Source organism: Callithrix jacchus, chromosome 5, assembly GCF_049354715.1.
Source record: "Callithrix jacchus isolate 240 chromosome 5, calJac240_pri, whole genome shotgun sequence".
Lineage (NCBI taxonomy): Eukaryota > Metazoa > Chordata > Mammalia > Primates > Cebidae > Callithrix > Callithrix jacchus.
This window is the reverse complement of record NC_133506.1, coordinates 4,348,103-4,376,084: the sequence shown is the minus strand read 5'-3', so window position 1 is coordinate 4,376,084 and position 27,982 is coordinate 4,348,103. Positions and strand designations below refer to the sequence as shown.

Here is a 27,982-nt window from a genome sequence, read left to right as displayed (position 1 = left end):
TCCCTTCTATGCACAAAGTAAGGAATCACTGAATTAGCAATGCAGCTTTATTTAAGGCAGAATTGGGGAAAGGCTATGCCCCTCCACTCTCCTTCCTCCTACCACTCAGTCCTATCCCAAGTCAGGCACTGGAACCTGCTGAAAAGGCTATAAAGGCTGACAGAAACGGGGCAGTGTTCATGGACCTTTACCTTAGAGCAGCTTCCCCTCAGCTGTACCCACACCCCAAGGATTTGGGGGCCTATAGATCTCATCTAAGGGAAACACAGCTTTTCTGGTCCTCAGATGGAGACCTGGGGGAAAGTATCAGCATTTACCCTTCCATAAAGACTCTGGAGGTCTTTAGGAGGACCTTAGGAGGGCTAGGAGAGGAATGACAAATACAGGGGAAAGAAGGTCCTGTGGCCTGGTTGTGCCCTCACACAGGGTATGGGTTGTCCAGGACTGCCACTCCTGCTGCCACACCACCATCTGCATGCTCGATGGCTTTAGTTCGAAGTAGATGTCCCACGTGCTTGTTCATCACGAGTGTCTTTCCCTGCCTATAGGAATGGAAGCAGGAGACACACACCACCAGGACTCAGCCACAAACCCAGGACCTTCCCTCGTCCCCACTGAGCAGTACATGGGTAACTATGCCCAAGGAAGTGCTAGGTTTTTAGAGCCTCTGTTCGTCTCTGGAGTCTCCTTCTAGCCCTAGATTGTCAAAGTATGTTATCTGAGTCCTCTTTGTACTATTTGGAGTTTTCTTCACAGTTGCAAAGCACTTCTCATCAGGGCTTCATTTGATACCCTGGTGAGGTGGGCAGGCCTTGGATCCTTGGCCTCACTTAATAGATAAGGAAACAGGTAACAAAGCTAGGGATTGGCAGAGCTAGCACTGAAGCCCAAGATTCCTGACTCTTTCCAGTGTTCCCTCTAGGCTTACTTGGCTGGCACTCTTGCAAGCAGGCAGTGGAAAGAGTTTCTGCCGACTGGCTTACCTGACGTAGACTCCAAAGATGCCTAGCTCTGAAATGCACTGGACCACTTGGACAGGGCTGCCAGGCCGTAGCAGGCAATTCTCAAAAGGCTCAGGTTCGATCTTCTCCATAAGGATGTAGGAGGCCCTCTCCTCACTGTCCTTCAGCTGCTTCAGGGCCTGCACCATTTCCTCCCCATATAGGTTGTTACCTGCAATGAAACTGGCCAGTCACCCTAGATCCTCTGCCTACCTTCTCCATTCCATGCCCTCACTTCTGGAGCCACATGGGCAAGTCAGCAGCCTCAGTTCCTGGCACCAGCTCAGTGAAGCCAGGGCATATCTGGCTCCCTAGAAGGGAAGCTCACTTTGACAGGAGAGCCCATGCTCATGTGGTGAACACATCTTCCATCACACAGTTCTGCCCTGGCTCTCCTCCTACCTATGGCTGTTACTTCTCAAGCTCCATTACTGGCTCCTTCTCTTAAATGCTGGGGCCCCAGAAGAACTGGTCCTCCACGCTTGCTCTCTCCTTCATGTACCTTTTCCCAGGTTTCTCCTATTCCCAAGGCTCCATCTATACCCTGAAAATTATTAACTTCCAAATCTTTTTTTTTTTTTTTTTTGAGATGGAGTCTCGCTTTGTCACCCAGGCTGGAGTGTAGTAGTGTGATCTCAGTTCATTGCAACCTCTACCTCCTGGGTTCAAGTGATTTTCCCTGCCTCAGCCTCCCAAGTAGCTGGGACTACAGGCACATGCCACCACGCCTGGGTAATTTTTTGTTTTTGTTTTTTTTTGAGACGGAGTTTTGCTCTTGTTACCCAGGCTGGAGTGCAATGGCGCAATCTCGGCTCACCGCAACCTCCGCCTCCTGGGTTCAGGCAATTCTCCTGCCTCAGCCTCCTGAGTAGCTGGGGTTATAGGCATGCACCGCCATGCCCAGCTAATTTTTTGTATTTTTAGTAGAGAGAGGGTTTCACCATGTTGACCAGGATGATCTCAATCTCTTGACCTCGTGATCCACCTGCCTCAGCCTCCCAAAGTGCTGAGATTACAGGCGTGAGCCACCACACCCAGCCCAATTTTTGTATTTTTAGTAGAGATGGCGTTTCATTGTGTTAGCCAGGATGGTCTCAATCCCCAGACCTCATGATCCACCTGCCTCGGCCTCCCAAAGTGCTGGGATTACAGGCATGAGCCACCATGCTTGGCTACTTCTAAATCTTTAATGCAGGCTCCCAGCTTACACATCATATGACTGTCCCACAGGACCCCAAACTAACTAACTTGTCTAAGCAGAACTCATTACTTCTGCCTGAACCTGCCCCTCCTGGACCTTCCTACTTCCAATCAGGCAAAAGGCATTCCTGAGTCATATTTAACTCCTTCTTTTCCACTCCCCCTCTCACTATCTAGGACATGTCTCTCCAGTCGGCTCCATAGTCATAGCCCTAGCCCAGGCCTCTACATTGCTCTTCTGAACGACGGTATCAGCCTCTTCCATTGTCTCTCTGCTACAAAGGTCTCCTCTCATTCTAGGACATCTTCTACAACATAGAAACTTTTAAGTTTTGCAAGTTCCCACCACTGCTAACCATTTGAATCCTGGATCAATGCATCCCTTCCCTGCTTAAAACTCTCTAATGGCTTCCTACTACCCTTAAGATAAAATCTAATTTCTCTGTATATATTCCATGCCCTTTATAATCAGGATGCAAACCATTTTTCCTGCTGAAATCCCTGTCCCCTCCCAGCTCCCCCTCCAGCCTCACTAACCTCCAAACATACCACACTTTCATGGCCCAGTGCCTCTGCTTGAGGTCATCCCTTCTTTATGGAACACTTTTCCTCCTTTCCACCTGAGAAATTCCTACCAACCTCTTAAGACAAAGATTAAAAAAAATCCTCTCTTCTGGGTCTATGAGGCAGATATGACCCCTGACCTCAAGGAGTTTCGAACTAGAAAGGAAAACAGACATGTATTCTCTCCAACCTCCTAATATGACCCTACCCCACTTCCCAACAATCTACCCACAGGCACCTCAGGTTAAACTTGCCCAAACCCTTCAGTGCTAGTAATCAGATCCTCTGTGCCCCCATACTTGGTCACAAGGTCTTAGGGGACACTGTCCAACATGTGACCTATGTTAGTTTTAATAGTGTCCCCCATGCCTGGGACTGTGCCCATAGTAAGGGCCAATGAGCACTGGCCACGACCTGCTAGTCCCTTTCATTGAGGAGCCCTGCAAAGGGGGATCCACCTACCTCCACCCTCTCTCTGGGGCTTTAGCACAAACCGGCTAGGGGCAGCAAGGGCCTCAGCAATGGCCTGGTCCCCTTCTTCACCCTGGCGGGAGGCAGAAGGCAGCTGTCAGAAGTTTAAAGGCGAAAGAGGCAAGAGCTTAGGTCCAGCTGGTTGTGCAGAGCAGCATCAGAGGAAGGGCAGGAAGGGGAACAGACATAAATTCCTTCAGGCGGGATGCTATTATCTGGATGACACTCCCAGCAAACTCCCTGCAGTGGCAGATGTAATGAGAGCAGGCCTTTCTTTAGCAACAGCTCAGGGCTCTGCAGCAAGCAGCCTGGTACATTTCTCACGTCTCACCACCTGCCTTAGTCCCTTCCCCTGGTTGCCATCCTCATCTCTACCTTTGCTGAGGGAGCTTACAATGGATTCCAGCCTCCATTCTTCCATCATGAGGCTGCCCTTCTGCCTAGAGTTCTGGGGGTTCTCCAGAGCATCACCAACCCTTGTCACAATGCCAGCTCCAGCCTCAACACATTGGGCTCTAGGTCTCTACCACCTAGAAGGCCTGTGGTAGGAGAAACAGGCTGGCCACATACCATGTCCAGTGAGTAGAGGCCAGCAAAGGTGGCGCGGAGGCGGGCCACAGCCTCAGGCTGGCCAGGGAGCAACATCTCCAGCATGCCTGCCCTGCTCAGCTCCTGCTGCACCTTCTTAGTCCCAGCTAGCTGGGTGGCAATGTCTGGGCACTTGACAGCACATGACCTCTCCAGCAGTAGACGTGCTTCCCAGTTCTGCAGAGGGAAGAAGGCAAAAGGAATTCAACTTTATTTTGCTTCGGCTGACCTTTACTGAACATCCAGGTATGATTTATATTTTCACCCTCATGATCACCCAGGATCATTGCAACATCCTTGTGAGACAGGTGTGATATGTTATAGCTATGTATCATTGTGCCAGACTGTGAGACCCCCCCCAAAAGGCAAGACTCCCCTAATCTGTGGGAAACAACAGAAGGTGTAAGGGTGTAGAAAAAACTGATGAGTCAGCTTCCTAGTGTTCCATACTTGTTACCAGGGCCTACAGGATCCTTCAGGACCTGTCTACGTTTTCAACCTTGTACCATCCCTGACTCCTGGTCTCCTGCAATCTAGCCACACAGGCCTGTCATTCCTCAAATCACAAACCTCTTTCCCTCCTCAGGGCCTGCACTGCTTTTCCCTTAGCCTGAAACCCCCTTCCTTTCAGCTTTTCCCATGCATAGCTGGATCCTTACCATCCTTAAGACTCAGTTCAATGTCACCTTTTCAGAGAAAGCTTCCCTGTCGACTCTATTTAATGTGGGTTTCCCATAATTCTCTATCTTTTCACCCAGTTATTTCATTCAAAGCAGTTACCTGAAACTAAAACACACACACACACACACACACACACACACACACAATTTTTTTTCTATTTTTACTTTTTTTGTTTTTTTGAGATAGGGTTTTGCTATGTCACCCAGGCCAGAGTGCAGTGATGCAGTCTTGGCTCACTGCAACCTCCACTTCCTGGGCTCAAGTGATCCTCCCTCCTCAGCCTCCCAAGTAGCTGGAACTATGGGTGCATGCCACCACACACAGCTAATTTTTGTATTTTTTGTAGAGATGGTGTTTTGTATGTTGCCCAAGTTGGTCTTGAACTCCTGAGTTCATGCAGTCTACCTACTTAGGCCTCTCAAAGTGCTGGGATTATAGGTATGACACACTGTACCCAGCCATATTTTTGTTTACTTTCTGATACCCACATCTCTGACCGGACTGTGAGCTGTGTAGCACAGGGCTCTTATCATTTGCCTTGTTTTCTCTTGTATCTCCAGTGTCTAACACAGTTCCTGGCACTTTGTAGGCGCTCAATAAATATTTGTTATTGTTGCTGAATAAGGTGAAATTTGAGTGGGGTTCTGAAGGACGGGTAGAGTCTGACAAGTGAGACTCAATGGGGAAGGGCTACTCAGGCTAAGAGAATAATCTGAACAAAGTCCTCAAGTGGGTGATCACAGGATGAATGGTTTACACCACAAGAGCTGAGGGTATAAAAGGCAAGGAAACAGCAGGGAATCATGCCACCCAACTCCAGTTCCCATTCTCATGCAATAAGGAGACAGTCTGTCCTTGGCTCCAGACCTCTGCAAATTGCACACAGCAGGATCAAATCTCTCCTGTGACACCCCCCAGCCAATGCTGTCCTTCCTTTGGTACTACTGGACCACCTGTAGCACCTTCACCTTATCTTCATCAATAACCCCAGGCACCCAACTACTAGTCTGGCATTCCACACAGAATCACAGGTGACCAGAACATCAGAGATAAACCCGGTACTCTGTTATGTTGGAAGCAGGAAAGCAAAACCAAAGATAAGCAAAAACTTGCCCAGGGTTACCTAGCAAGTCACTAAGTCTTGCAGATTTATCTCCAGGTCTAAACCTGCTCTGAGCACTCAGTTCCCTAAAAATGTTTACCTCTTTAAATGCTACTTTCCTTCCTTGTTACCTCAAACTCTTCTAAGTTTTCTTTGTCCTGTTTTGAAATCTGGACCTATTTTCCCAATAGACAGTTTCTCTCTTCTCTAGTAGGCAAGTTGCCACCACTGTTGACCACCTATCTAAAGAAAAGAATGTTCTATAGAGATCCCACCTCTGTAGAGCTTCCCCATACAGAGTTCAACCCTGAGGGGAGTCCTAGATGAATTACAGACCTAGAAAGAGCCCCCTCAATTTTCTAGTGTAGCTCCCCCAGTTCAAAGAAACAGAGCTAGAAAGGGTCAGGAACCTGCCCCTCATCACAAAGAGGTAGTCAAGCTCATGACCTCCAGTTCACTGCCCATGTTATTATTATTATTATTATTATTTTGAGACAGAGTCTCGCTCTGTGACCAGGCTTGAGTGCAGTGGTGCAATCTAGGTTCAGTGCAACCTCTGCTTCCCAGGTTCAAGTGATTCTCCTGCCTCAGCCTCCCGAGTAGCTGGGACTATGGGCGCCCAGCTAATTTTTGTATTTTTAGTAAAGATGGGGTTTCACCACGTTGGCCAGGATGGTCTCGATCTCTTGACCTTGTGATCCACCCATCTCGGACTCTCAAAGTGCTGGGATTATAGGCATGAGCCACTGCAGCCAGCCTGTCCATGGTATTTCTAAACTTATTTCCTCCTTTATTGTCTCCCCCTGAGAGCAGAGCTTGTTAGCCTGTCCATGATGTGCATGTTAGGAGCAGAGGAGAAGAATGAGAATATTACCAGCCTGAAAGTCAGAAAGCCTGGGAACTTCCTGTGGGACCTTAGAGAAGCCTCTCCATCTCTCTAAACGTTAGTTTCTCCAGCTGTATAATGCGGACAATTATATACCTCACAGAGTGGTTGTAAGGGTTCAGTGAAATAATGGATGTGGAAGGTAATCATAAAACTACATGGTAGGATAGCAGAATGAGGTGATATTACTGGCATTAACATGAATGAGGAGATGACAAAACTTTCTGATTCAGATAAAGGAGAGATAAGAGTTGGCAGAAAGAAAATGGTCAGCAGTATGCCGGAAGTGGCTTACGGCAACTAGTGAGAGCTGAATGGTGTTAAACATTTGCCAGCACATCTCTGGAAACAGTGCAAATGGCTGAAGCTCTGTGGATTCCTGAGGACTCAAATTCTAGAAGACTGTGTTTGTTGAGTGAGAGGTAGTGAAAGGCTTGAGGAAGCATAGCAGGTTCTAGCAGCAAGCTCCCCAAGAAAGAACTGAAGTGAGGACTCAGGAAAACCCAGGTTGTTATAAGCCTGAGTTGGGTTTCCATGGAGCTCTTGTGGGTCCCAGGAGGCAAAGAAAATACCAACCTGTAGACTGTACTGACAAGGCATGTAGCCATCCCGGAAGTAAACCACAGCAACTTCCTGGCCATCCCTAGAACACACAATGGAGAAAGCTGCTGTGTTAAATTATAACTGATATGGTCAGTGGTTCAATCTATTTCGGGGTACATTAAAATGAATTTGGCTTTTTTTCTTTTTCTCTCTCTCTCTTTTTTTTTTTTTTTTTTTTTGAGACAGAGTCTTGCTCTGTCACCAGGCTGGAATGCAGTGGTGCAATCTCAGCTCACTGCAACCTCCGCCTCCTGGGTTCAAGCGATTCTTCTGCCTCAGCCTCCTGAGTAGCTGGGACCACAGGCAAGTGCCACCACGCCCGGCTAATTTTTGTATTTTTAGTAGATATGGGGTTTCACCATGTTGGCCAGGATGGTCTCAATCTCTTGACCTTGTGATTTGCCCATCTCGGCCTCCCAAGGTGCTGGGATTACAGACATGGGCCACCATGTCTGGCGAATTTGGCTTTTTCAAAATTCAGCCCACAGTGGAAGCCTGGTCAGTGAAAGTAGATATCCACACTATCAGGACTTCCACTGAAAACAGGGAGGTATGCAGCATGGAACACTTTAGAATATTCCAGATTTAGACTCATTCTAAGAAAGCCAGAAGGAACAAAAAGGTAACTAGAATCAAATTAGGTAAAGGCATAAAAATGTTGGCTGGAAATTACTGAGCAGCAGAATCATACTGCCATGTGTAGTAAAACAAACTTTGTATTTCCACAGCTGAAATGAGGATGAAATTTTTTTTTTTTTTGAGACGGAGTCTTGCTCTGTTGCCCAGGTTGGAGTGCAGTGGTGCAATCTCAGTTTACTGCAACCTCTGCCTTCCGGGTTCAAGCAATTCTCTGCCTCAACCTCCCAAGTAGCTGGGATTACAGGCACCCACCACCATGTCCAGTTAATTTTTGTATTTTTAGTAGAGACGGGGTTTCACCATCTTGGCCAGGCTGGTCTTGAACACCTGACCTTGTGATCCACCTGCCTTGGCATCCCAAAGTGCTGGGATTACAGGTGTGAGCGAGAGCTCCTGGCCTCTGAAAAAAATGTTAATGGCAGGGGTGAAGGTGGAAATGCAAATATGTAAAATTATGAGTCTGGTTATAAGACACAGACTTTTAAAACTTCTTTTCCTTTTCCTTGACCTATTTGATATTGTCTAGTTTATCTAAAAGTAAGTTAACTGCTTTGTTTTGTTATAATAAAAGCATATTTTGAAAAACAGTGAGTGGTATTGTGAAATTCCATGGATAGTCTTAATTTTAACAATCACAAAGTTCTAGGTCTAAGTATATATGCTGCAATGGTACCCAAATATGTAACACTCAATCTATCTGGTGGTAGCCCCTAAAGAGAAGGATAAGACTTGGCTTGGAACACAAATCCAGGCCCGAGCTCAGAGAGTGGCATCCAGACCAATCACAGAATGAGCCAGCTGCTCCTCTTCCTCCCTGACTGCCCAGCTCGGCTTCTCAGGCCTAACCTGACCTTACTAAAAGGGACAAGAAAACTTTGAGGAACTTAGGGCATATGAAAACTAAGATGATCTCTAAGGAGACCCTGACCTAGAATGTCAACCGTTCTGATAGAAGCAGGCTGGCTTTCTCCAAAATATTCTGAGGGGATGAGATATTTCAGAAATTAGGAGAAAAGGAAGCAAGCCATCGCATCTCCCAGAATAAAGAATCATTTGGGGGAAGAGGGCGGCAGGATGAGTTTCATAAAACAGCCTTCCACTGGATTCTTGGGAATGCTTACACAAACAGCCTTCGGTCTTGGTCCAGAGATCCCTTTTCAGAGATAGCTTCAAATCTTCGTCGGATCACGTGGATGTTCCTGGGAAAAATGGTCAAGAGCCAGAGGGAATGGATGCTATGTTTGGGGTACCCCCCCCAAGTCTTGGAGCCATACCTAGAAGTGCCCCTTCCTTTACTTACCTGGCCAGTAGCTCATTCTCTATGGCACGCTGGTCAAATATGTTTCTTTCCTTCTCTTGAGCAATCAGTAGCACCAGAGCACTGGGGAAAGAGCACAGGTAGCCCAAGGCTACTGCAGAACTTGTTCTTCCTTTGTTTCTCCCCTCAAACCCCACACCGACCTGCCTCCAGGAATAAGAATAAGAGCACAAGTTCCCTGAAAGACAATGTGTTCCCTGGAATAAGAATAAGAACACTGCTTCCCTGAAACAGCAGATGTTACCTCTCTCAGGAACCCTGGGATTGCCTCAGGCATAGACACCTGATGCTATGATTTCCTGAAAATAGAAGACTTCAAAAATGAAGATGCCTCTGACCCTTCTCCAACGGGCAGATGAAATATTGTAATGATGTCATGGGTTGATGAATTTCTGTACAAATTAAAATTTAGATTTAAAATCATTCTCCTAGGTTTCAATGATTCTCCTGCTTCAGCCTCCCGGGTAGCTGGGATTACAGGAGTGCACTACCATGCCTGGCTGGTTTTTCTATTTTTAGTAGAGATGGGGTTTCACTGTGTTGGCCAGACTGGTCTTGAACTCCTGGCCTCAGGTGATACATCCCCCTCAGCTTCCCAAAGTATTAGCATTACAGGCGTGAGCCACCGCAACCAGCCTCCATACTCCATTTTTGCTGTGACTATACTGCTTTGTGCCTGTGGCTTCCTCCTGAGACCCATGGAACTTTGGCTTAGGATTCTAAGTGTATTTCCCTGACCTCCTCTACTTGGCCTCTCTTGTCTATCTCTGTTTCTCCTGACCTTGGCTGAACTTGGACTAAACTCTGTTTGCCTGACCCCTTTCTGCTTAGCCAAAATCCACGTCTTAGTAAGTCCCTTCTCCTGGTCTGCCTGAAATCTCATGAGGTCAGACATGACATTAAGCTGAGTCTTGGCTTTGAGTTGGGTGTCTGAGAGACAAACTAAAAGTGGTGTTCTCACAAGTCACCTTGCCCTGAGAGAGTCCCAAGGGCCAAGGGCTTTGCTCTTCACTTTGCAGCCTAACTATCTCACTCATGGGTGAGGCTATGTGTGGGAGGGTGGCACTTGGCCCAGGCTGGCCCACCTCCGAAAAGAGGCGGAGGAGGAAGGCTGGCAGCTGGAGGTTAAAGTGGAACTGCAGGCCCCAGCTAATTAAGTCAGCCTGCCAACTGCGAAACGATTGGAGCTAGGCTCAGAGACATATTCAACCTCTTTTTGCCTTCAGTTCTGAGCACTCTGTTTCCATGTGGGACTAGGAAAATTGTCAGTTAAGGAAGGTGACCTGACAATAGCATGCTGGCTGGGGGTGAGGACCCCTGAGTGCTAGAGCTGGCTCTGCCAGTGACTTGTAGTATGTCTTGGTAATTGACTTGGGTAAGGCAATTTCGTTCCTTGAGCCCTGGTTTTCCCATCTATAATATAACGGTGTTAAAAAGATCACAGTTCCCAACCTTTCATCACCAGGGATCCCCTTTTCTTATTCTACTCATTCTAACCACAGGTGCTATGCTTTCAGAGTTTGTCTAAATTGAAATCGTAATTCATTTTGCGGAATTCCATTTTTTAAAAAATTTAAAAAATCATGAGATAATTGATGAAAATTCATCTGCTCTACCAATGCAGTTTTTCAAGGTAGAACAGGGAAGTAGAAAGAATACAGGTTTTAGGTGCAGAGGAATTCTATACTTACCAGTTATGTAATGTAATTTTGGGCAAGTTATTCAAACTCTCTGAGCCTCAGTCTGCTCTTGTATGAATTAAAACGAATACAAACTAACACAAATACAAATGATGCCTGGCTAATTTTTGTATTTTTCGTAGAGACAGACTTTCACCATGTTGGCCAGCCTGGCCTTGAACTCCTGACCTATGGTGATCCACCTGCCTCGGCCTCCCAAAGTGCTGGGATTAGAGGTATGAGCCACCATGCCTGGCCTATTATTATTATTGAAAGTACCACATAATGATCCACACAGAGTTTTTAAAAACATTTTTCAGATCAATGATCTAATTTAATTCTCACACCCTTTTAGGTATTATCATTACTCCTCTTTTACAAATGAGGAAACTGAAGCTCAGAGAAGAAAAGAACTAACTTGCCAAGGTTATGTGCTAGGTCAGCAGAAGAGCCCATCTCACTCTCACAATGGGGGAAGCCAATTCTAGCTCAGGTGCCATATAACTCCTACCTATCAGTGCCTAACTCTGGACACACGAGTATTTTCTGTCCATGTTACTGACAGGCTGGCAGGCAAAACCCTCTGCAGTGTTTGTCTGTCAGCAGTTCCCTAGCTGACCCATCCTCTGGCTCCCCTCTCTTAAAATACAACCTAGTCAACAGACTTGAAAGAATATTTATCTGACGATTTCTAAATGCTTAGAGTCTGAGGTTTCTTAGGTTTTAGTGAGGCTTAGCAAGGACAGAGAGGTTCTCTTGGAGGTAAGAGAATGATTAAGAGTGCAGGTTTTGGAGGGAGGTAGACTTTGGTATCTGTCACCAACTCATCACTTAACCTTGAACAATCCTGAGGTCAGTTCTCAGGACCTCAGTTTCCTCTATAAAATGAGGAAGTTGAACAGTATCAACCCCAGAGAGCTTATTATGAGAATTCGATGAGATCCTGTATGTACAGAGCTTAGCACAAGATGTGGCACTAGTAAGTATATATTAAGGACTATTAATGCCATGTTAACATTGTAATAACTGTTAGTATAGTAGCCCCTCGATGATCTGAAAATCACTTACCTAACATCTTCACACATCTGGAAAACGTTTGAGAAATAGAAAGAAAGCAAAAAATGCCTCTAAGCAGTTAAAAAGGATATCATAAAATTCCTTAGTAAAAGCTTATGCATTTACTCATCAAAGAGGCCCTCACTCTTCAGACCCAATCGTAACAAACTGGATCATCTGCTTTCCCAAAGCATGGTAAATCAGAAGGGAGGCATGGGCGTGGGCGTGGAGAATCCCAAGTTCAAGCATACCCAAAGTAAGAGCTGAGAATTGGGAAATGGACAAGAAAACTATGAAGGAAATGAACGAGAGGCTGGGTGTGGTGGCTCACGCCCGTAATCCCAGCACTTTGGGAGGCTGAGGCGCGATCATGAGGTCAGGAGTTCAAGACCAGCCTGGCCAACATGGTGAAACCACATCTCTACTAAAAAATACAAAAATTGGCTGGGTGTGATGGCTCACACCTATATTTCCAGCACTTTGGGAGGCTGAGGCGGGTGGATCACGAGGTCAGGAGTTCAAGACCAGCCTGGCTAATACGGTGAAACCCCATCTCTACTAAAAACTACAAAAATTAGCCAGGTGTGGTGGTGTGTGCCTGTAGTCCCAGCTACTCAGGAGGCTGAGGCAGGAGAATCGCTTGAACCTAGGAGGTGGAGGTTGCAGTGAGCCGAGATAACACCACTGTACTCCAGCCTGGGCAACAGAGTGATACTCCAGCTCAAAACAAGAAAAAAGAAAATGAATGAGAACTAAAGCCTAGCAGTCAGAGCTATGAGTGCAGGCAAACAGCCTTGCATGCCTCTCATTCTAGGTAGCATTGCTGTATTTCAGCAAGCTGCAATCATTGACAGTCATAATGATGACTTCCAGTCAATAAGAAAAGGTTAAATCATAGTCAGCATCTCTTATTTAAGAAAGAAACCTTAAAATAATTTTGGCACGTAAAGGTATAAGTTTCTATTCCTAGAAAAATCCCCTCCCCTTATTCTCTAATGATCGTAGGCAAGAAAAGAAGTTGCTACACCCATGAAAGCTGAAACTAAAGCAGGATCCTGCTATCTTTTCACACCCTTACTTAGCTGAGCCGTAGAGCTCCCAGGCTTTGGCAATTCCCAGGGCCAGTCCCTTGCTGGGATTATTAGAGAGGATCTTGGCAGCTTCTTTCGTCTTACTCAGGACACTGAGAACATGTCTGTTGGAAGAGAGATGACTGTTCAGTAATTGGATGGACCTGGAAGACCCCTCTGCCCATGACCTCATAGATACAACAGGACTCTGAGCATCAGTTGAGCACTAAAAAGCATCCTACCATCACATTCCTGGAGGATCCACTTCAGGTTGGAATATGCTGGGCTGCTCTAACCCTGGCCCTTGATGTACATGTTTAGAGGAGACCTGAGAGCCTCTGTCCCCACCCCAATCTACCCCAGCCTCCCAGTGAGCTGGAGCCCCTTACCTTGGGCCTCCAGGCACTGTCTGGAACCCTATGCAGACCATCTAAAATCACTACAACTTGGAACAACACTGCTGGCTAGAAATGGATGCTACTAGGCCCAGGCGCCAGGTAGAAGTTGCTCATTCCTCTCTCTGGGGCTCTCAAGATATTGTTTCTTCTGCTTTTGCAATGAAGGGACAGGACTAGATGAGCCATGAGGTCCCTTTTCTCCATGACAAACCAAGGATCTAATTACAAGTGGAAACTGCTGTGGGGTTGGCTGGGGCAACATGTGACCCAGGGCCCAGGAAAGCATTGGTTTACACAAAAGGTATAATAACACAAGTCATAGGTGGAGCTCCCTGGAGTTCCCTGGCCTAGCCAGTGACTGTAGACCCTTCAGGATGTCACCCTACAGGTATGCCTGGGGCTGCCCAAGGGACCCACCGGTGCACAGCTGGGGTCCGGGAGGCCAGGCCCCCAAAGCTGGCAGAGATGGTGTTGATTTCGATCTGTTTCAAGACTGGGGAGCCATCTGCGCTGCACTGGAACATGTAGTCTGAGCGGTTCAGGCCCAGGAACACGGTCTGTGGGGAAAACTGAAGGCTGACAATATCTGCCCAGGGGCTGTCTCTGAGGACCTAGCCACAGAGCAGACAGGTACCATGAACTCTACATAGAGATCAGAGGCACCAGCGAACACTCCCCAGCCCAGTGGGATCATTCTTCTGGTCATCCTAGAATTTGTCACTGGGATAAACCCAGTGAGGACCAGTGAGAGGCAGATTCCCATGAGCTGAGGGCCTGGACCAGATCCTGGGAAACAAAAAACAAACAGAGATGGGAGGGGCAGGTTCCAGACTAGAGTAGGACTGGGAATGGTTACCTGGGCAATGCCCTCTTTTAGGACTTGCTTGTGGATATCAAAGAGACGAGCGGTAAAATCATCCCGTTTGATGGTGCTGGAGGAAGAAACAGAGAATATTTTGCAGGCTGGATTGGATCTAAAATGTCAAGGAGTCCCATCCCCACTCATGGACTCCTGAATCCTCTGAGTCTACTGGCCAAAACTTGAATGTCCACCCTAATCTGGCAGAGAAGTGGCTAAGAATCCAGCTCTAGACCTGGGTTCAAATCCTACTCTGCCACTCACTAATAGGCAACCTCGGGGAATCATTTCACCACCCTGTGTCTCAGTTTGCTGATCTATAAAATGGAGGGAAGATAATTATATTTATATCCTCGTGTTGTGGTAAAAAGTCAGTAAGATACTACATTAAAAAAACTGAACATACTGCTCCAAAGAAGAGTTAAAAATGACATGATATACCTGTTCTACACTTGAATAGCTCTGATGGTTGGCAAGCTTTCTTGTTGACCTAATACTAACTCTCCATAGCTTTTCCTACACTCTGGGACCTCCCAGGCCAAGCCTTCTCCTTCTCCTCCATGGCAGCCCTCAGAGAGTAGAAGACAGCAGTTATGCCCTGTGTACCAGTAAGATTTTTCTGACCCAAGCTAAATACCCTGTTGTTTTTTTTCAACTAGTCCTCCTGTGATGTGATTTCCTCAGGGAAGCCTTCCCTATTTGGGTCAGACCCCCCTGCTATGTGCTCTCATAGAACTAAGAACCACTCCTTTATAGCACCTGACTGCAGTTGCAATTTTAAATTTTATTTGTGTGATGATTAGTGCCATCTCTCCTGTTTGACTATAAATGTCATGAAGGTAGTTGCTGTGTCTATGCAGGCTCATTGTCACAGCCCAGTGTACGGCCAAGACATGACATGTGTTAGGGGCCTATCCAGCATGGTTTTCTGGAGCTTCGACAAGAGCCACAGTAAGAAAAAATCCACAGTAATTAACATCACAGGTATTGCCCTTTGAGCTTCAGGGTGGATTCTGCACACTTCCCTTTTTCTGAAGAGGTTCTCTCCTTCATGTGTTGTAGGCTTTTCTCCCTTAGGAACTACGCTTTGTATGTGTATGAGAGGAGAGAGGAACAGAGAATGCAGGGGTTGCAGAGATGAGCTGCTGCAGGTCTCCTACATAATTGTATCATTAGGGTAAAGGTCCTGAGCCAGGCTGCTCATGTTTCCCAATCCTAGATGGCAAGTACAAAGCTGGCTCCATTCCAGGAAACAGTGCAGTGGGGAAGGTGGTGGGGAGATTCATACATTCACGACTCATTGGGTTTTTGGCTACAAGTCAATAGTTTCCAAGCTTCTTACCATTATGACCTCTTCTCATATTCACCCAAAAATTTTAAAAGATTTTCTCTCTAACAAAATAGTTGTTTCTGTTGAAAAATTAATCAAAGACGTCCAATTACAGGTTGAATATCCCTTATCCAAAATGCTTAGGACCAGAAGTCTTTCGGATTTTGGAAGATTTGCATATATGTAATGAGATATCTTGGGGATGGGACTCAAGTCTAAACACAAAATTCATTTGTTTCATATATACCTTATACTCATAGCCTGAAGATTATTTTACAGAATATTTTAAATAGTTTTGTGCATGAAACAAACTTTTGACTGTGTTTTGACTGCACCTGTCACATGACATCGGGTGTGGTGTTTTCCACTGGTAGAATCATGGTGTTCAAATTTTGAATTTTGGAGCATTTCAGGTTTTGGATTTTTGGATTAGGGATGCTCAACCTGTACAGTATATACACATCTAGCATAATATTTATAGATATTTAATTCTAAAATGAATATATAAAATATATATTATGTATAATTTTATATATATATATATATATATATATATATTTTTTTTTTTTTTTTGAGATGGAGTCTCACTCTGTCACCCAGACTGGAGTACAGTGTCACGATCTCAGCTCACTACAGCCTCTGCCTCCTGTGTTCAAGTAATTCTCCTGCCTCAGCTTCCCAAGTAGCTGGGATTATAGGTGCCCACCACCACACACAGCTAATTTTTTATATTTTTAGTAGAGATAGGGTTTCGCCATGTTGGCCAGGCTGGTCTCGAACTCCTGACCTCAAGTGATCCACCCACCTCGGCCTCCCAAAGTGCTGGGATTACAGGGATGAGCCACTATGCCAGTCTATTTATATTTTAATTCTAAAATAAATTAAGACATTTTAATAAATTGCCCCAGAATCTGAAGGGGAAAAAAAAAAGATCAAGGGAAAGAGACAGAGAAGGATGGATGGACTGAGCCATTTCAGAGGTAGCTTCCTCACGCCCTGAGTGTGGCACCCCATCCTACCCAACGGTGAGGCCTGGGGTGACAAGAAAGGGTTGCTGCTTAGGAGAAGTAGAAAATCGGACTTTAAACCCAATAACCTCTGTTTTCCTCCAAAACTAGGCTGACTTTCCTTAATTCCAAATAGAAATATCAGTCTTCAAAGTAGGGTGTCACAGATTACAGAATGTCAACAATGAAAGTGATCTTGGATTTAAGCCAATATTTCCATTTTTAAGATAAAGAAATCTTAGGCCCAGAAAAGGAAAGGGAGTTGCTTGAGACCATATAAATAACTGGTTGAACCAGGATTAGAAGCCAGCTTTCCTGACTCCTATGACTTTTTGTTCTTGGTAGGTACCTTTCCTCTGTCCCACCACGTCAGCTGACACAGTAACACCTCATTGCTCCACCATTACCAGTTCCTTGGTTCTAGCAGCTCCTGGCCCCCCATGCTTCACTGCCCCCTACCTGGCGAGAGTTTGCTCCAGGAAGGCAGCGTTCTGGCTGACAGCATCCACTAGCATGTTGAAGTCCATCTGCACAGCATAGGCTTGCTCCAGCAGGGCACTGGGCACCAGTGAAGGGAAGAGTGTGAATGGGGCATAGCTCACCACCTGTGATCAAGAAGAGAGAATGGGACAAGCGTAGAACACCTGTGAATGGGTTGCCTTGCAAATGTAACCCCATGGGAAGTCTGGCCTACATTTACTGAGGACACACCAACTGTAGATTAGTGGTTACCTCGGGAGGAGCAGAAGGGGAAGAGTGGTACAAAGAGAGCTTTCAGATTCTGCGATAGTTTATCTCTACATATTAAAGAGAGACAAGCAAAAAAGCAAAAAGCAAATAACAAAAAGAAACCCACAAAAAGTTATTGAGTATTTACTATGTGAAACGTACTATTTTAAACACTTTACATAGATTCATCATTTAGCCCTGTGAGGAAGATACTCTTATTTATTTTTTATTTTTATTTTTTTGGAGACAGAGTCTCACTTGGCTATCCAGGCTGGAGTGCAAGTGGCGCGATCTCAGCTCACTGCAGACTCCACCTCCTGGGCTCAAGTGATTCTCCTGCCTCAGCCTCCTGATTAGCTGCAATTACAGATGTGCACCATCATGCCTGGCTAATTTTTATATTTTTCGTAGAGACAGAGTTTCGCCATGTTGGCCAGGCTGGTCTTGAACTTCTGATCTCAGGTAATCCACCCACCTCAGCCTCCCAAAGTGCTGGGATTACAGATACTATTATTATCCACACTTAACAGAGAAGGGACCTGAGACAGAGAGGTTAACAGACCCAAAATTATATTCAGCTAGTAAGTGGTGCTGGGATTTGAGCCAGGATAGTTACTAAACAACACACACGTATGTGCATGCTTGTGCACAGGTACACACACACACACACACACACACACACACACACACACGGAAGCCTGCTCCTTGCTAGTTGATGTTCAAGCCCAGGCCCCTCCATGCATCAGGAGTTCACACTCCAGTCCTCTCGCCTTTTGATTTTGATTTGGTTAGAGTGGGACAAATGTTAAAAAAAACAAAAACAAAAAAACATGAACTCTGGTTCCCTTAGTAGAAGCCAGGAGTGTTTTCTTCCACCAGTGTTAGAGATTGTGACTCAGGTTAACACGCCTAGAGTTCAGCTGCATTCTGCATTCTTTGGACTTTAACATAGACAAGAAACCCAAATACCATTGAGGACACTGATTCTAGAAGGGAAAGTGCATTCTGAGATCCCTGCCAACAACTGAACTAGAACTCGGGTAAGAGATGAAAAGAAAATCTTGTGACTTGTATTATGAAGAATTCCTGAGATTAACCTTTGAGTTAATATCAGTTTGTCATTAGGGTAGTATAAGTTTATGGTGTTATAACTTGATATTTATAGATTTATTTTAAAAGTACTATGTTTTTTTGAGATGAAGTTTCGCTGTGTTACTCAGGCTGGAGTGCAGAGGTGAAATCTCTCTCGGCAACCTCCACCTCCCAGGTTCAAGCAATTCTCTTGCCTCAGCTTCCCAAGTAGCTGAGACTACAGGTGCATGCCACCACACCTTGCTAATTTTTATATTTTTAGTAAAGATGGGGATTTCACTGTGTTGTGATCCACCTGCCTTGGCCTTCTAAATTGTTGGGATTACAGGCGTGAGCCACCATGCCCAGACAAAATATTATTTTTTTAACAGATAATATAAATACATGATACCAAATTCAAAAGGAACATAAGAATACATAGTGAGAATTATGTCTCACTCTCATTCCAGTCTCCTGGGGAAAAGACTGGGCCCCAGCTATCAGTGCTCCTCCCCAGAGGCAAATGACAGATTAGTGTCTCACACAACATTCTAGTCATCTTTATATTGATATATAGGTATACATATATATTTTCTCCTTTTTCACTCCCACAGCAAACTATACTACATCGTGCTTTTTAAGTATTTCCTTATATGTTCAAATACAGCATTTTCATTGTTATTTTTAGCTGCTGTAGAGTATTCCACTCTTTGAATATACCATAATTTATTGAATCTAGAATGTAGGTAATTTCTTTATTTTCCCATTACCATCAATATTTCAATGGGTATTGTAAGGCCGGTTGCCTCGCTGGGAGGTTGGACACACCCACCTCTGCACCCAGCACCAGGCTCTGCACTAGGCATCTAGCTTTGCCGCATGGCTCCCCTGGAAGGCTCCAGCTGATGCAAGGCTCCTGGCCGGCTCTCCCACCGGAAAACCCGCCCAAGAACCCGCCAACCAATAGCAGCCTGCCCCGTCTTAATCCTACTCCCCTGGAGTTAATCAGAGCACCCAGCTGTTGCTTGTTCCTTCTAGCCATAAAAACCCCTCGCCCCAGGAAGTCGGTGCGACTTCCCTGGCCCCTTCCCCCGGGACCATGGAACCTCACCCGGGAGTTGAATAAATTAGCATTTAATTTTCTTAGGCTGGTCTCAGTTTCCTCATTCAGGTAATATCAGGCAATTCAAGTAAATCCATTTTAAATTTTGGTAGATAATTCCTAAATTTTTTTTTTTTTTGAATGGGGTCTCTCTATGTTGCCCAGACTGGAATGCAGTGGCCATCCACAGGTGCCGTCATAGTGCCTCAAACTCCTGGGCTCAAGCAATCCTCCTGCCTCAGCCTCCCAAGTAGCTGAGACTACAGGTGTGCACCACCACCCCAGCCTCAGCATGTTTTAAGATAAAACTGAGGAAGGCTATTTGTGAGAATAAGGTTTATTCAGCCTGAAGCCTTTAAGAGTTAGAATGGGAATTACTGCGGATTACATAAGGGGTGACCTAATATCCTGAGCACCTATGTGGTGACTACAGGAGCATTTCCTTAGCTTTAACACTAGAACTCTGCTGCCCACAACAAGTCTCATCTTGGCCTGAGAAACTAAAAGAGTTTTTCTGCTAAGACTTCCCTCTGCCTCTTATCCCAGGACTCGTTATGCCCTCCTGAATTTAGTATCAATAGTATATAGTTATTCTCTGCTATCTACAGGCGAAAGGCTGAAACATACAATCTCACTTTTGATAGAGACATGAACATAAAATAACATTATTGGCCTAGTGCGGTGGCTTATTCCTATAATCCCAGTGCTTTGGGAGGCCAAGGCGGGCAGATCACAAGGTCAGAGATCGAGTCCACCCTGGCCAACAGAGTGAAACCCCGTCTCTACTAAAAATACAAAAATTAGCTGGGTGTGGTGATGCACACCTGTAGTCCCAGCTAGTTGGGAGGCTGAGGCAGGAGAATCACTTGAACCTTGGGAGGCGGAGGTTGCAGTGAGCTGAGATCGTGCCACTGCACTTTAGCCTGGTGACAGAGTGAGACTCCATCTCAAAACAAAACAAAAATTATTCTACTATTTTAAAAAAGCTGTAGCATGTGCATGACAAAATTCTGCTTTGAAGCCAGGTAAGCAACAGGGAGTGATAGGAATTGTGGCAAAAAGAAGGACTCGCATCTTCTCTAAAGGGGGCAGCCAGAACTCTGCTCTAGCCAATTGCCACACAGGAAAGTAGGCCAGGGTTGCCAAATGATATCATTTTTCAAGACAAGTTGCATTGCTAGAATTTTTTTTTTTTAATTTCATGATTTTTTTTTTTTAAATGTTGGCTCTGACATTTAAAAAATACTCTGGTGAAAAAAACTGTTAACAATGCTTGCCCCTGGTCAGGGCAACAGTGGCTGGTGGGAGGGGACTTATTCCTGTACTGAATACCCTTTTGAATTTTGCACCCTGTTCAAATGTATTTGAATGTATTACCTATTGCAAAAAAATAAGCTAACTCCCCAAACACTTGCAGGAGCCAAGTATTCAGCCTGGATACTGCTGGTTTACAGCTCTAATCTACAGGATAAAGTTCACACTCCTCCACCACCCAGTACCTAAGGCCCTTTGGCTATCTGACATTGGCCTGCCCTCTTTCCCACTACATCCACTTGTGTGCCCTGAATTTCAGCTGCATTCTCTTCAACTTTTTTTTTTTTCTTTTTTTTTTTTTGCCTTTTCCTACTTTTGGGTCCTTACTATGTTGTTCCTTTTCCCTATTTGTCTTTTAAGGTCTAGTTCAAGTGCCACCCTCCATCTCAATCATCTAATCATAATGAATTACTCTTTCTTCCAGGTGTCCTATATAGTATCTCGGGAGAGGAAAAAGAGTATGGATGTTCTGAGCATGAACTCAGGAGCCAAATTCTTTGGGTTTATATCCTGGCTCTGCCAATTATTTTACCATTTAAATGACCTCAGGTAGGTTACTTAGCCTCTCTGGGCTTTGGTTTCCTTATCTCTGTTGTGGTGAGGAGTCAGTGATTCCAAAGTGTTTAGAGTAATGCCTGGCACATCATAAATACTCAATAAATGGTAGTTAACACTGTGTAGCAGACTGCCTATGTTTCCTGATAGAGCTGATACTATTCAATTTCATTTTATGATATGTTCTCTAACTCTACCAGCAGCTCTAGAGACTAGGGCTCTGGCTGACTCACTCACTCTATCCCCAGTGCCTAGAATGGCCTGGCATAGAGCAGGTATTTGGCAAAGAATGGTAAAGATTTGGAGTAAAATCACATGCACACACGCATGCACGCATGTATGCGTGCATGCATTTTCTGACTTTTCTTCTGGATCAGAAATCTCGGCTGGGTGTGGTGGCTCACGCCTGTAATCCCAGCACTTTGGGAGGCTGAGGCGGGTGGATCATGAGGTCAAGAGATCGAGACCATCCTGGTCAACATGGTGAAACCCCGTCTCTACTAAAAATACAAAAAAATTAGCTGGACATGGTGGTGCGTGCCTGTAATCCCAGCTACTCAGGAGGCTGAGGCAGGAGAATTGCCTGAACCCAGGAGGCGGAGGTTGCGGTGAGCCGAGATCACGCCATTGCACTCCAGCCTGGGTAACAAGAGTGAAACTCCGTCTCAAAAAAAAGAAAAAAGAAAAAAAAAAAATCTCACTGTGAATTGTGCCTTTTCAAGGCTCCATTAGCTCCCAGAAAGACCAAGTACTGGATCTTCACACAGTCCCTGTAGATTAGCAGAAGAAATAAAAGCTTCGAAGGGAAAATGCTTCATCTTAGATTCATACAAGTAATTCACAAAATCTAGGTTCTATTCCATACCATCAGTCTGGCTTAGGCGACAGACATTGTCATTTACTTGGGCCTTAGCAAACACTTACTGAGTATGGACTCCACCAGGCCTGTATTAGGTTCTGGGCACATGGAGAAAAAAAAGAATGGGGCTGGCTAAAAAAAGAAAAGATGTTGGCAGCTCTTTAGTCACCAATATGAATGATCTTAAGGTGTACTGTTAAGTTAAAAAAAAAAAAGGTAGGTACAGAAGAGCTTGTCTAGTATGCTTCTCTGTGTAAAAAGGAGGCTGGGTATTGTGTCTCACACCTGTAATACAGCAGTTTTGGGAGGGAGAGGCTGGTGGCTCACTTGAAGTCAGGAGTTTGAGACCGGCCTGGACAACATGGTGAAATCCTGTCACTAAAAAAAAAAAAAAAAAAAAAAAAAAATCAGCCAGGTGTGGTGGTGCATGCTTGTAGTCCCAGCTACTCAGGTGGCTGAGGTGGAAGAATCGCTCAAACCCAGGAGGCGGAGGTTGCAGAGAACCGAGATTGTACCACTACACTCCAGCCTGGGCAACAGAGCAAAGCCCCAAGGAATATATTTACTTGTGATTAGTTACTTGCTATGAATAAGCCATCTGAAAGAATAAACAAGAACACCTAAACACAGGCTTTGTGCCCTTTGAATTTGAACTATGAAATGTCTTATCTAGTCACCAAATTAAAAAAAGCTTTTTATTCATTTTTCCCAAGTATGAAATTTAAAAAAGATGTGGTTTGGACTGGGCAGTTCTACTTGTGTGTTGACCCTGGAGAACACTCACACAGGTACCCCAACAGACATACGCATGGATGTTCCTGAGAGTGCTGTTTATGGTCATAAAGACCTTAGAAATCACCTCAATAGACATCAGTAGAGGAAAGCTAAACTGTGATATACCCACATCTGGAATACTATGCCTCAGAATAAAGCTGACCCTGATGGAAGGCATTAGAAATTCTAAGACAGGCCAGGCATGGTGGCTTGAGGTCAGGAGTTTGAGACCAAACTGAGCAACATGGAGAAACCCTGTTTCTACTAAAAATTCAAAATTAGCCAGGTGGTGGCAGGTGCCTGTAATCCCAGCTACTTGGGAGGCTGAGGCAGGAGAATCGCTTGAACCTGGGAGGCAGAGGTTGTGGTGAGCCAAGATCATGCCATTGCACTCCAGCCTGGGTAACAAAGGTGAAACTCCATCTCAAAAAAAAAAAAAGGAAAGTTCTAAGACAGACTATTAAAGAAAAAAACAAAAACATATCATAGAATAATATATATGATCCAATTTGATTTTTTAAAAAGACATATTTCTGTATGTACATACCTATGTATATAAATGCACAGAGAAAGACTTGAAAGTATATAATCACAAACAATTGCAGAGAAAGTACGGTCTTGTCTTTCTGATTATGGGGTTCTTCAATAATAGCTCACTGGGCAAAGTGCTTTCCGTGAATTATCCTCTAATTCTCTTACCAAACCAGTAAGGTTGTTTCTATTATTGTTCCATTTTTATATCTGAAGAAACTGCAGCTGAGAAGGGTTAAGTAACTTGTCTAAGTCACACTTCAAGGGCTGGGCACGGTGGCTCACGTCTATAATCCCAGCACTTTGGGAGGCCGAGGTGGATGGATCACGAGGTCAAGAGATCGAGATCATCCTGGTCAACATGGTGAAACCCCGTCTCTACTAAAAATACAAAAATTAGCTGGGCATGGTGGCGTGTGCCTGTAATCCCAGCTACTTGGGAGGCTGAGGCAAGAGAATTGCCTGAATCCAGGAGGCGGAGGTTGCAGTGAGCCAAGATCGTGCCATTGCACTCCAGTCTGGGTAACAACAGTGAAACTCCGTCTCAAAAAAAAAAGTCACACTTCAAACACCATATTTAAATTTGATAACTCCTTCATGCTGCTTTTTTACTTTGTATTTCTAGAGATCAATTTTAGTTACTGAAAAAAATAAAGCTAAAGAGATGTGGTCCCTGATGCAAAGGAGTGACCCCCAGCCTGGCCAGGGCCAGACAGTGGGCAATAGTGAATGCTGTGGGGAGGAGCTGGGGCTTACATCTGAGGAAGTGGGCTCCTGTGAGGTCCTCAGCAACACTCCCTCAGCCAGGGCCCGGTCCACGGCCTGCCGTGCCAGCTCCTCTAGCTGCTGCTCATCTTGCAAGAGGCTCCCCCAGTTGGTGGCCATCCCAACACCTGCAAAAGATGGAGAGAAGAGAGCTTGGTGACAGATGGCCTGCAGCCCTGCAACCACCGAAACTGGCGGGCAGTCACCCCCAACACAGAGGGACCCTGACCTCTGTTGGAAGGGAACAGTGTGGTACAGAGGACTGAACGCTGGCTGGTTCTAGCTTTTAACAGCTTTCACGTGCACAAAACAGAAAGCTTGACAAAGCATTTCCATTGCCACTCTCTTGTGATTCCTAACACAATGACATTATTCTCACAGTAAGGAAGCAGAGGCTTGGAGAGGTGAAATGACTTGCCCCGGGTGATGACTGGTGTAGACTGGACTTAACCCACGTCTCTGGACTCCCACCCCAATGCTCTTCATTGGAGAAAGAGGCGCTAATAGCAGATGTGACTGAAACAAGTTCCTCCCCCTCCCAGAGCTACAGATTCCCTAACTGTGAAACAAGAAGGATGGGGTATATCAGTAGTTTCCAAACCTGGCTGAACATTCTGGAAAGTTTGGGAAAGAATACAGATTCCTGGGCCCCAACCCAGAGATTCTGATTTCAAAAGGCCTGAAGGAAAGGATGGGTTGAGGCTTTGTATCTTTTTTATGTATTTATTTCTATTTTTATGGGTTTTTTTTTACCAGTTTGTTGTGAATTTTTGTTTTTTTTTTAAGGTGGAGTCTCCCTCTGTCACCCAGGCTGGAGTGCAGTGGCAGGATCTTGGCCTCTGCCTCCTGGGTTCAAGTGATTCTCCTGCCTCAGCCTCCCTGAGTAGCTAGGACTAAAGATGCACACCAGCACACCCAGCTAATTTTTGAATTTTTAGTAGAGACGAGATTTCACCATGTTGGCCAGGCCAATCTCAAACTGTTGGCCTCAGGTGACCTGCCCACTTCTGCCTCCCAAAGTGTTGGGATTACAGACATGAGCCACCACGCCTGACAAAGGCTTTGTATTTTTAACAAGTTTTCTTGGGATAGGAGCCACTGCTGTACATTATTAATTTCCCTTCAAGCTCCAACAACTCATGTCAACAGATCTCAAATAAATTACATGGGAAGGGGTAGGGAGCTCTTTGTGGAATACCATGAAATGCAAATGAAGTGAACTCCTCCCTTATACTATCCAGAAGCAGACCTAGTAACAGGAAATGATTACATTCCATGTATGGACATTTATCATCACAGCACCAAAAGACAGAAAATATTTTTGAGAAATCACATTAGCAAGATGGAAATCGCTGAAACCCAAGTGTCCAATGTAATGGGAGGGGTTGTCTGACTGGTTGCCCAGAGACACACAGATATGTACAAACTCACAGCCTGATACTCATTCATTTTGAAGCAGGCCTCAAGAGTTTAAGACCTCAATAAAAATCTGGAAACACAGTCATTAATTTTGTTCTGCCCTATTGTCATTTAACAGAACATGGCTGCCCAACTCAGTGGTCCCCAGGAAGAGAGAGAATGATAGGAAACCTCCATCACATTCAGCTCTGTCCCCCTCTCCCCATGACAGAGCTAGTGCTAGACCAATTATGAAAGTCTGCCAGCCTCAGCTCAATGCTTTTAAAGAATGCACACATGACATCAAGAGGGTCCTGATGATATTGCTGTTTAGTGGGACATGGATGAGGGCAGTCATAGTAAAGAACAAGGCTGAAGTCAGACAGACCTGGGTTTGAGTCCATAATAATACGAATTCCCTTTTAAAAATCACTGTGTGGATTTTTTTTCTTTTTTTTTAAATTTATCAGAAACAGTATCTAGACCTGGAAGACACTGTGTGGATTAAAAGAGAAAAATCTGTGTGAAATTTCTCAGCAGTGTTTGAAGCTCCATACATGGTACCATTTTTTGGCTGTACTGACTTTACAGGTAGGAGACTTGTCAGAGGTCACACAGCAGCCCAGTGGCAGAGCAAGGACAAGAGCACATTGCCTTGATATTAGAGCAATGAAACCCTTCATCAGCCCCCATCTTTCCACAACTTTGGAATTCCAACATCTCTGTTTGCTGCTGGGCTTTTATTTAGTTGGTAAACATTGATTTGCATCTAGTGCCAGGCCCTGACTAGGTCCCAGGGACATGGAGAAGGTTAAGACATAAAAATAATCACCATAGGCCGAGCGCAGTGGCTCACATCTGTAATCCCAGCACTTTGGAAGGCCAAGGAGGGTGGATCACCTGAGGTCTGGAGTTCGAGACCAGCCTAACCAACACGAAGAAACCCCGTCTCTACTAAAAAATACAAAAATTAGCTGGGCATGGTGGCTCGTGCCTGTAATCCCAGCTACTTGGGAGGCTGAGGGAGGAGAACTACTTGAACCGGGACCCGGGAGACAGAGGTTGCAGTGAGCTGAGATTGTGGCACTGCACTCCGGCCTGGGTTACAGAGCAAGACTCCACCTCAAAAAAAAAAAAAAATTTAGCCAGGTGTGGTGGCACATGCCTATAATCCCAGCTACTCTAGAGGCTAAAGGAGGAGAATAGCTTGAACCGGGGAAGCGGAGGTTGTGGTGAACAAAGATCAAGCTACTGCACTCCAGCCTGGGCAACAAGAGCGAAACGCCCTCTGACTATCCTTCCTTGTCTTTATTTCTGTTTTGCTGATGACGTTCAAATCTGCATCTTCACTGCAATACTTCCCTACCTTCAAACTAGAATATCCAATTGCTCCCAGGAGTCTCCATACAACCAGAATAGAATTTGTTGTTGTCTCCCACAAATCTGCTTCTCCTCTGATGAGCCCCACCCAGGCACCCAAGCCTTGAGTACTTCTTTCCTGCATCTCAATTTCCCCAAATCCTATGGATGTTGCGGCCTAAGAATATAGTACTTTGAATTCTTTGATTTAGCTCCATTTCCAGTGTTTGTAGCCTAGCTCCGGCCACCGTCATCTCTTCCTGGGGCACGAAACAGATTCAGAGTGAGGTATGTTCAGCGACCAGGATGCGTCAGCCTCTGTCCCCCTTCCAGGCCTTGGCACGTGCTGTCTTCTCTTTGGAACTCTCCCCACCACTCCCGATTAGGGTTTGCGATTTAGTTTCGGAAGCCGTCCCTGTTCTCCGCCCCGGGCTTCTACATTCTACAGCCCATGGGAAAAAACTGTACCGTGGGAAAGTGTTTGTCTCCATCACTTCTCCACCTAGTATTAGCCGTACTGTATTCATTCATTCATTCTATGAATGAATGAAGAATGAATGACAGACGGGCCAGATCACCGAAAGTCTGAATAGGCTCACAAGGAAACCGGTCGGACTTTATCCCCAGGACTAAGCCAGTGCTTGGAAAGGGCCCGAGGCAACAACTCGGTAGGCTGCCCAGGCCTGCCCCACTTCACGGGCCCGGTCCCTCCCACCCTGGACGAAGTTTGGTCCTAATCGCTTCCCGTTGTTGTTCTAACTTGCTCCAGTTCCACTGGCCCACTGGCCCCAGTACCGGCCCGATCTAAAGGCGGGAGATCTGTAAATTCTGGGATCAACGAGCACCAGCCCAACCCCCTCACGGGACACCAGTTTCTCCGCGCGTGCGAAGGGTTTCGGCCACAAGATCTCCCGGCCTCCGGAGTTCCAATAGCTCGCCAGACCCCTCCCTCACATCGTTCCTCCCAAGGAAACGTGACCCGTGCCGGCCGCCGTTGCCGCCCAAACCTACTCGTTCGCCGCCTCGCAGCGCACCGTCCTCTCGGCCCTCGCGCCGCTACCCAGGCTCAGGGG

The 27,982-nt window shown here is 45.6% G+C and overlaps 1 protein-coding gene across 4 annotated transcripts; it reads right to left on the bottom strand.

Annotated features, from left to right (window-relative positions):
- Positions 1 to 29: 29 nt before the first annotated feature.
- Positions 30 to 27,981, bottom strand: GSS (glutathione synthetase). Of its 4 annotated transcripts, none has more exons than XM_078370922.1 (13): positions 27,921 to 27,977; positions 24,144 to 24,280; positions 16,912 to 17,057; positions 14,113 to 14,188; positions 13,674 to 13,825; positions 12,867 to 12,983; positions 9,036 to 9,116; positions 8,857 to 8,934; positions 7,070 to 7,136; positions 3,807 to 4,001; positions 3,228 to 3,309; positions 984 to 1,173; positions 30 to 542 (listed from the first exon to the last, which is right to left on the bottom strand). In XM_078370922.1, exons 2-13 carry the CDS (start codon positions 24,270 to 24,272, stop codon positions 419 to 421), a joined length of 1,437 nt encoding a protein of 478 aa, XP_078227048.1. In that variant the 5' UTR covers positions 24,273 to 24,280; positions 27,921 to 27,977; the 3' UTR covers positions 30 to 418.
- Between the last annotated feature and the right edge of the window lies 1 nt (position 27,982).

What these genes read in the sequence shown, in the direction of transcription:
- GSS (XM_078370922.1), bottom strand. Translation starts at nt 24,272, where the DNA reads ATGGCCACCAACTGGGGGAGCCTCTTGCAAGATGAGCAGCAGCTAGAG. An exon ending in GAGAATGAGCTACTGGCCAG is followed by an intron (nt 8,935 to 9,035) that starts GTAAGTAAAGGA and finishes CATTTTTCCCAG; the next exon opens with GAACATCCACGTGATCCGAC. An exon ending in GCCTCTACTCACTGGACATG is followed by an intron (nt 3,310 to 3,806) that starts GTATGTGGCCAG and finishes GCCTCCCGCCAG; the next exon opens with GGTGAAGAAGGGGACCAGGC.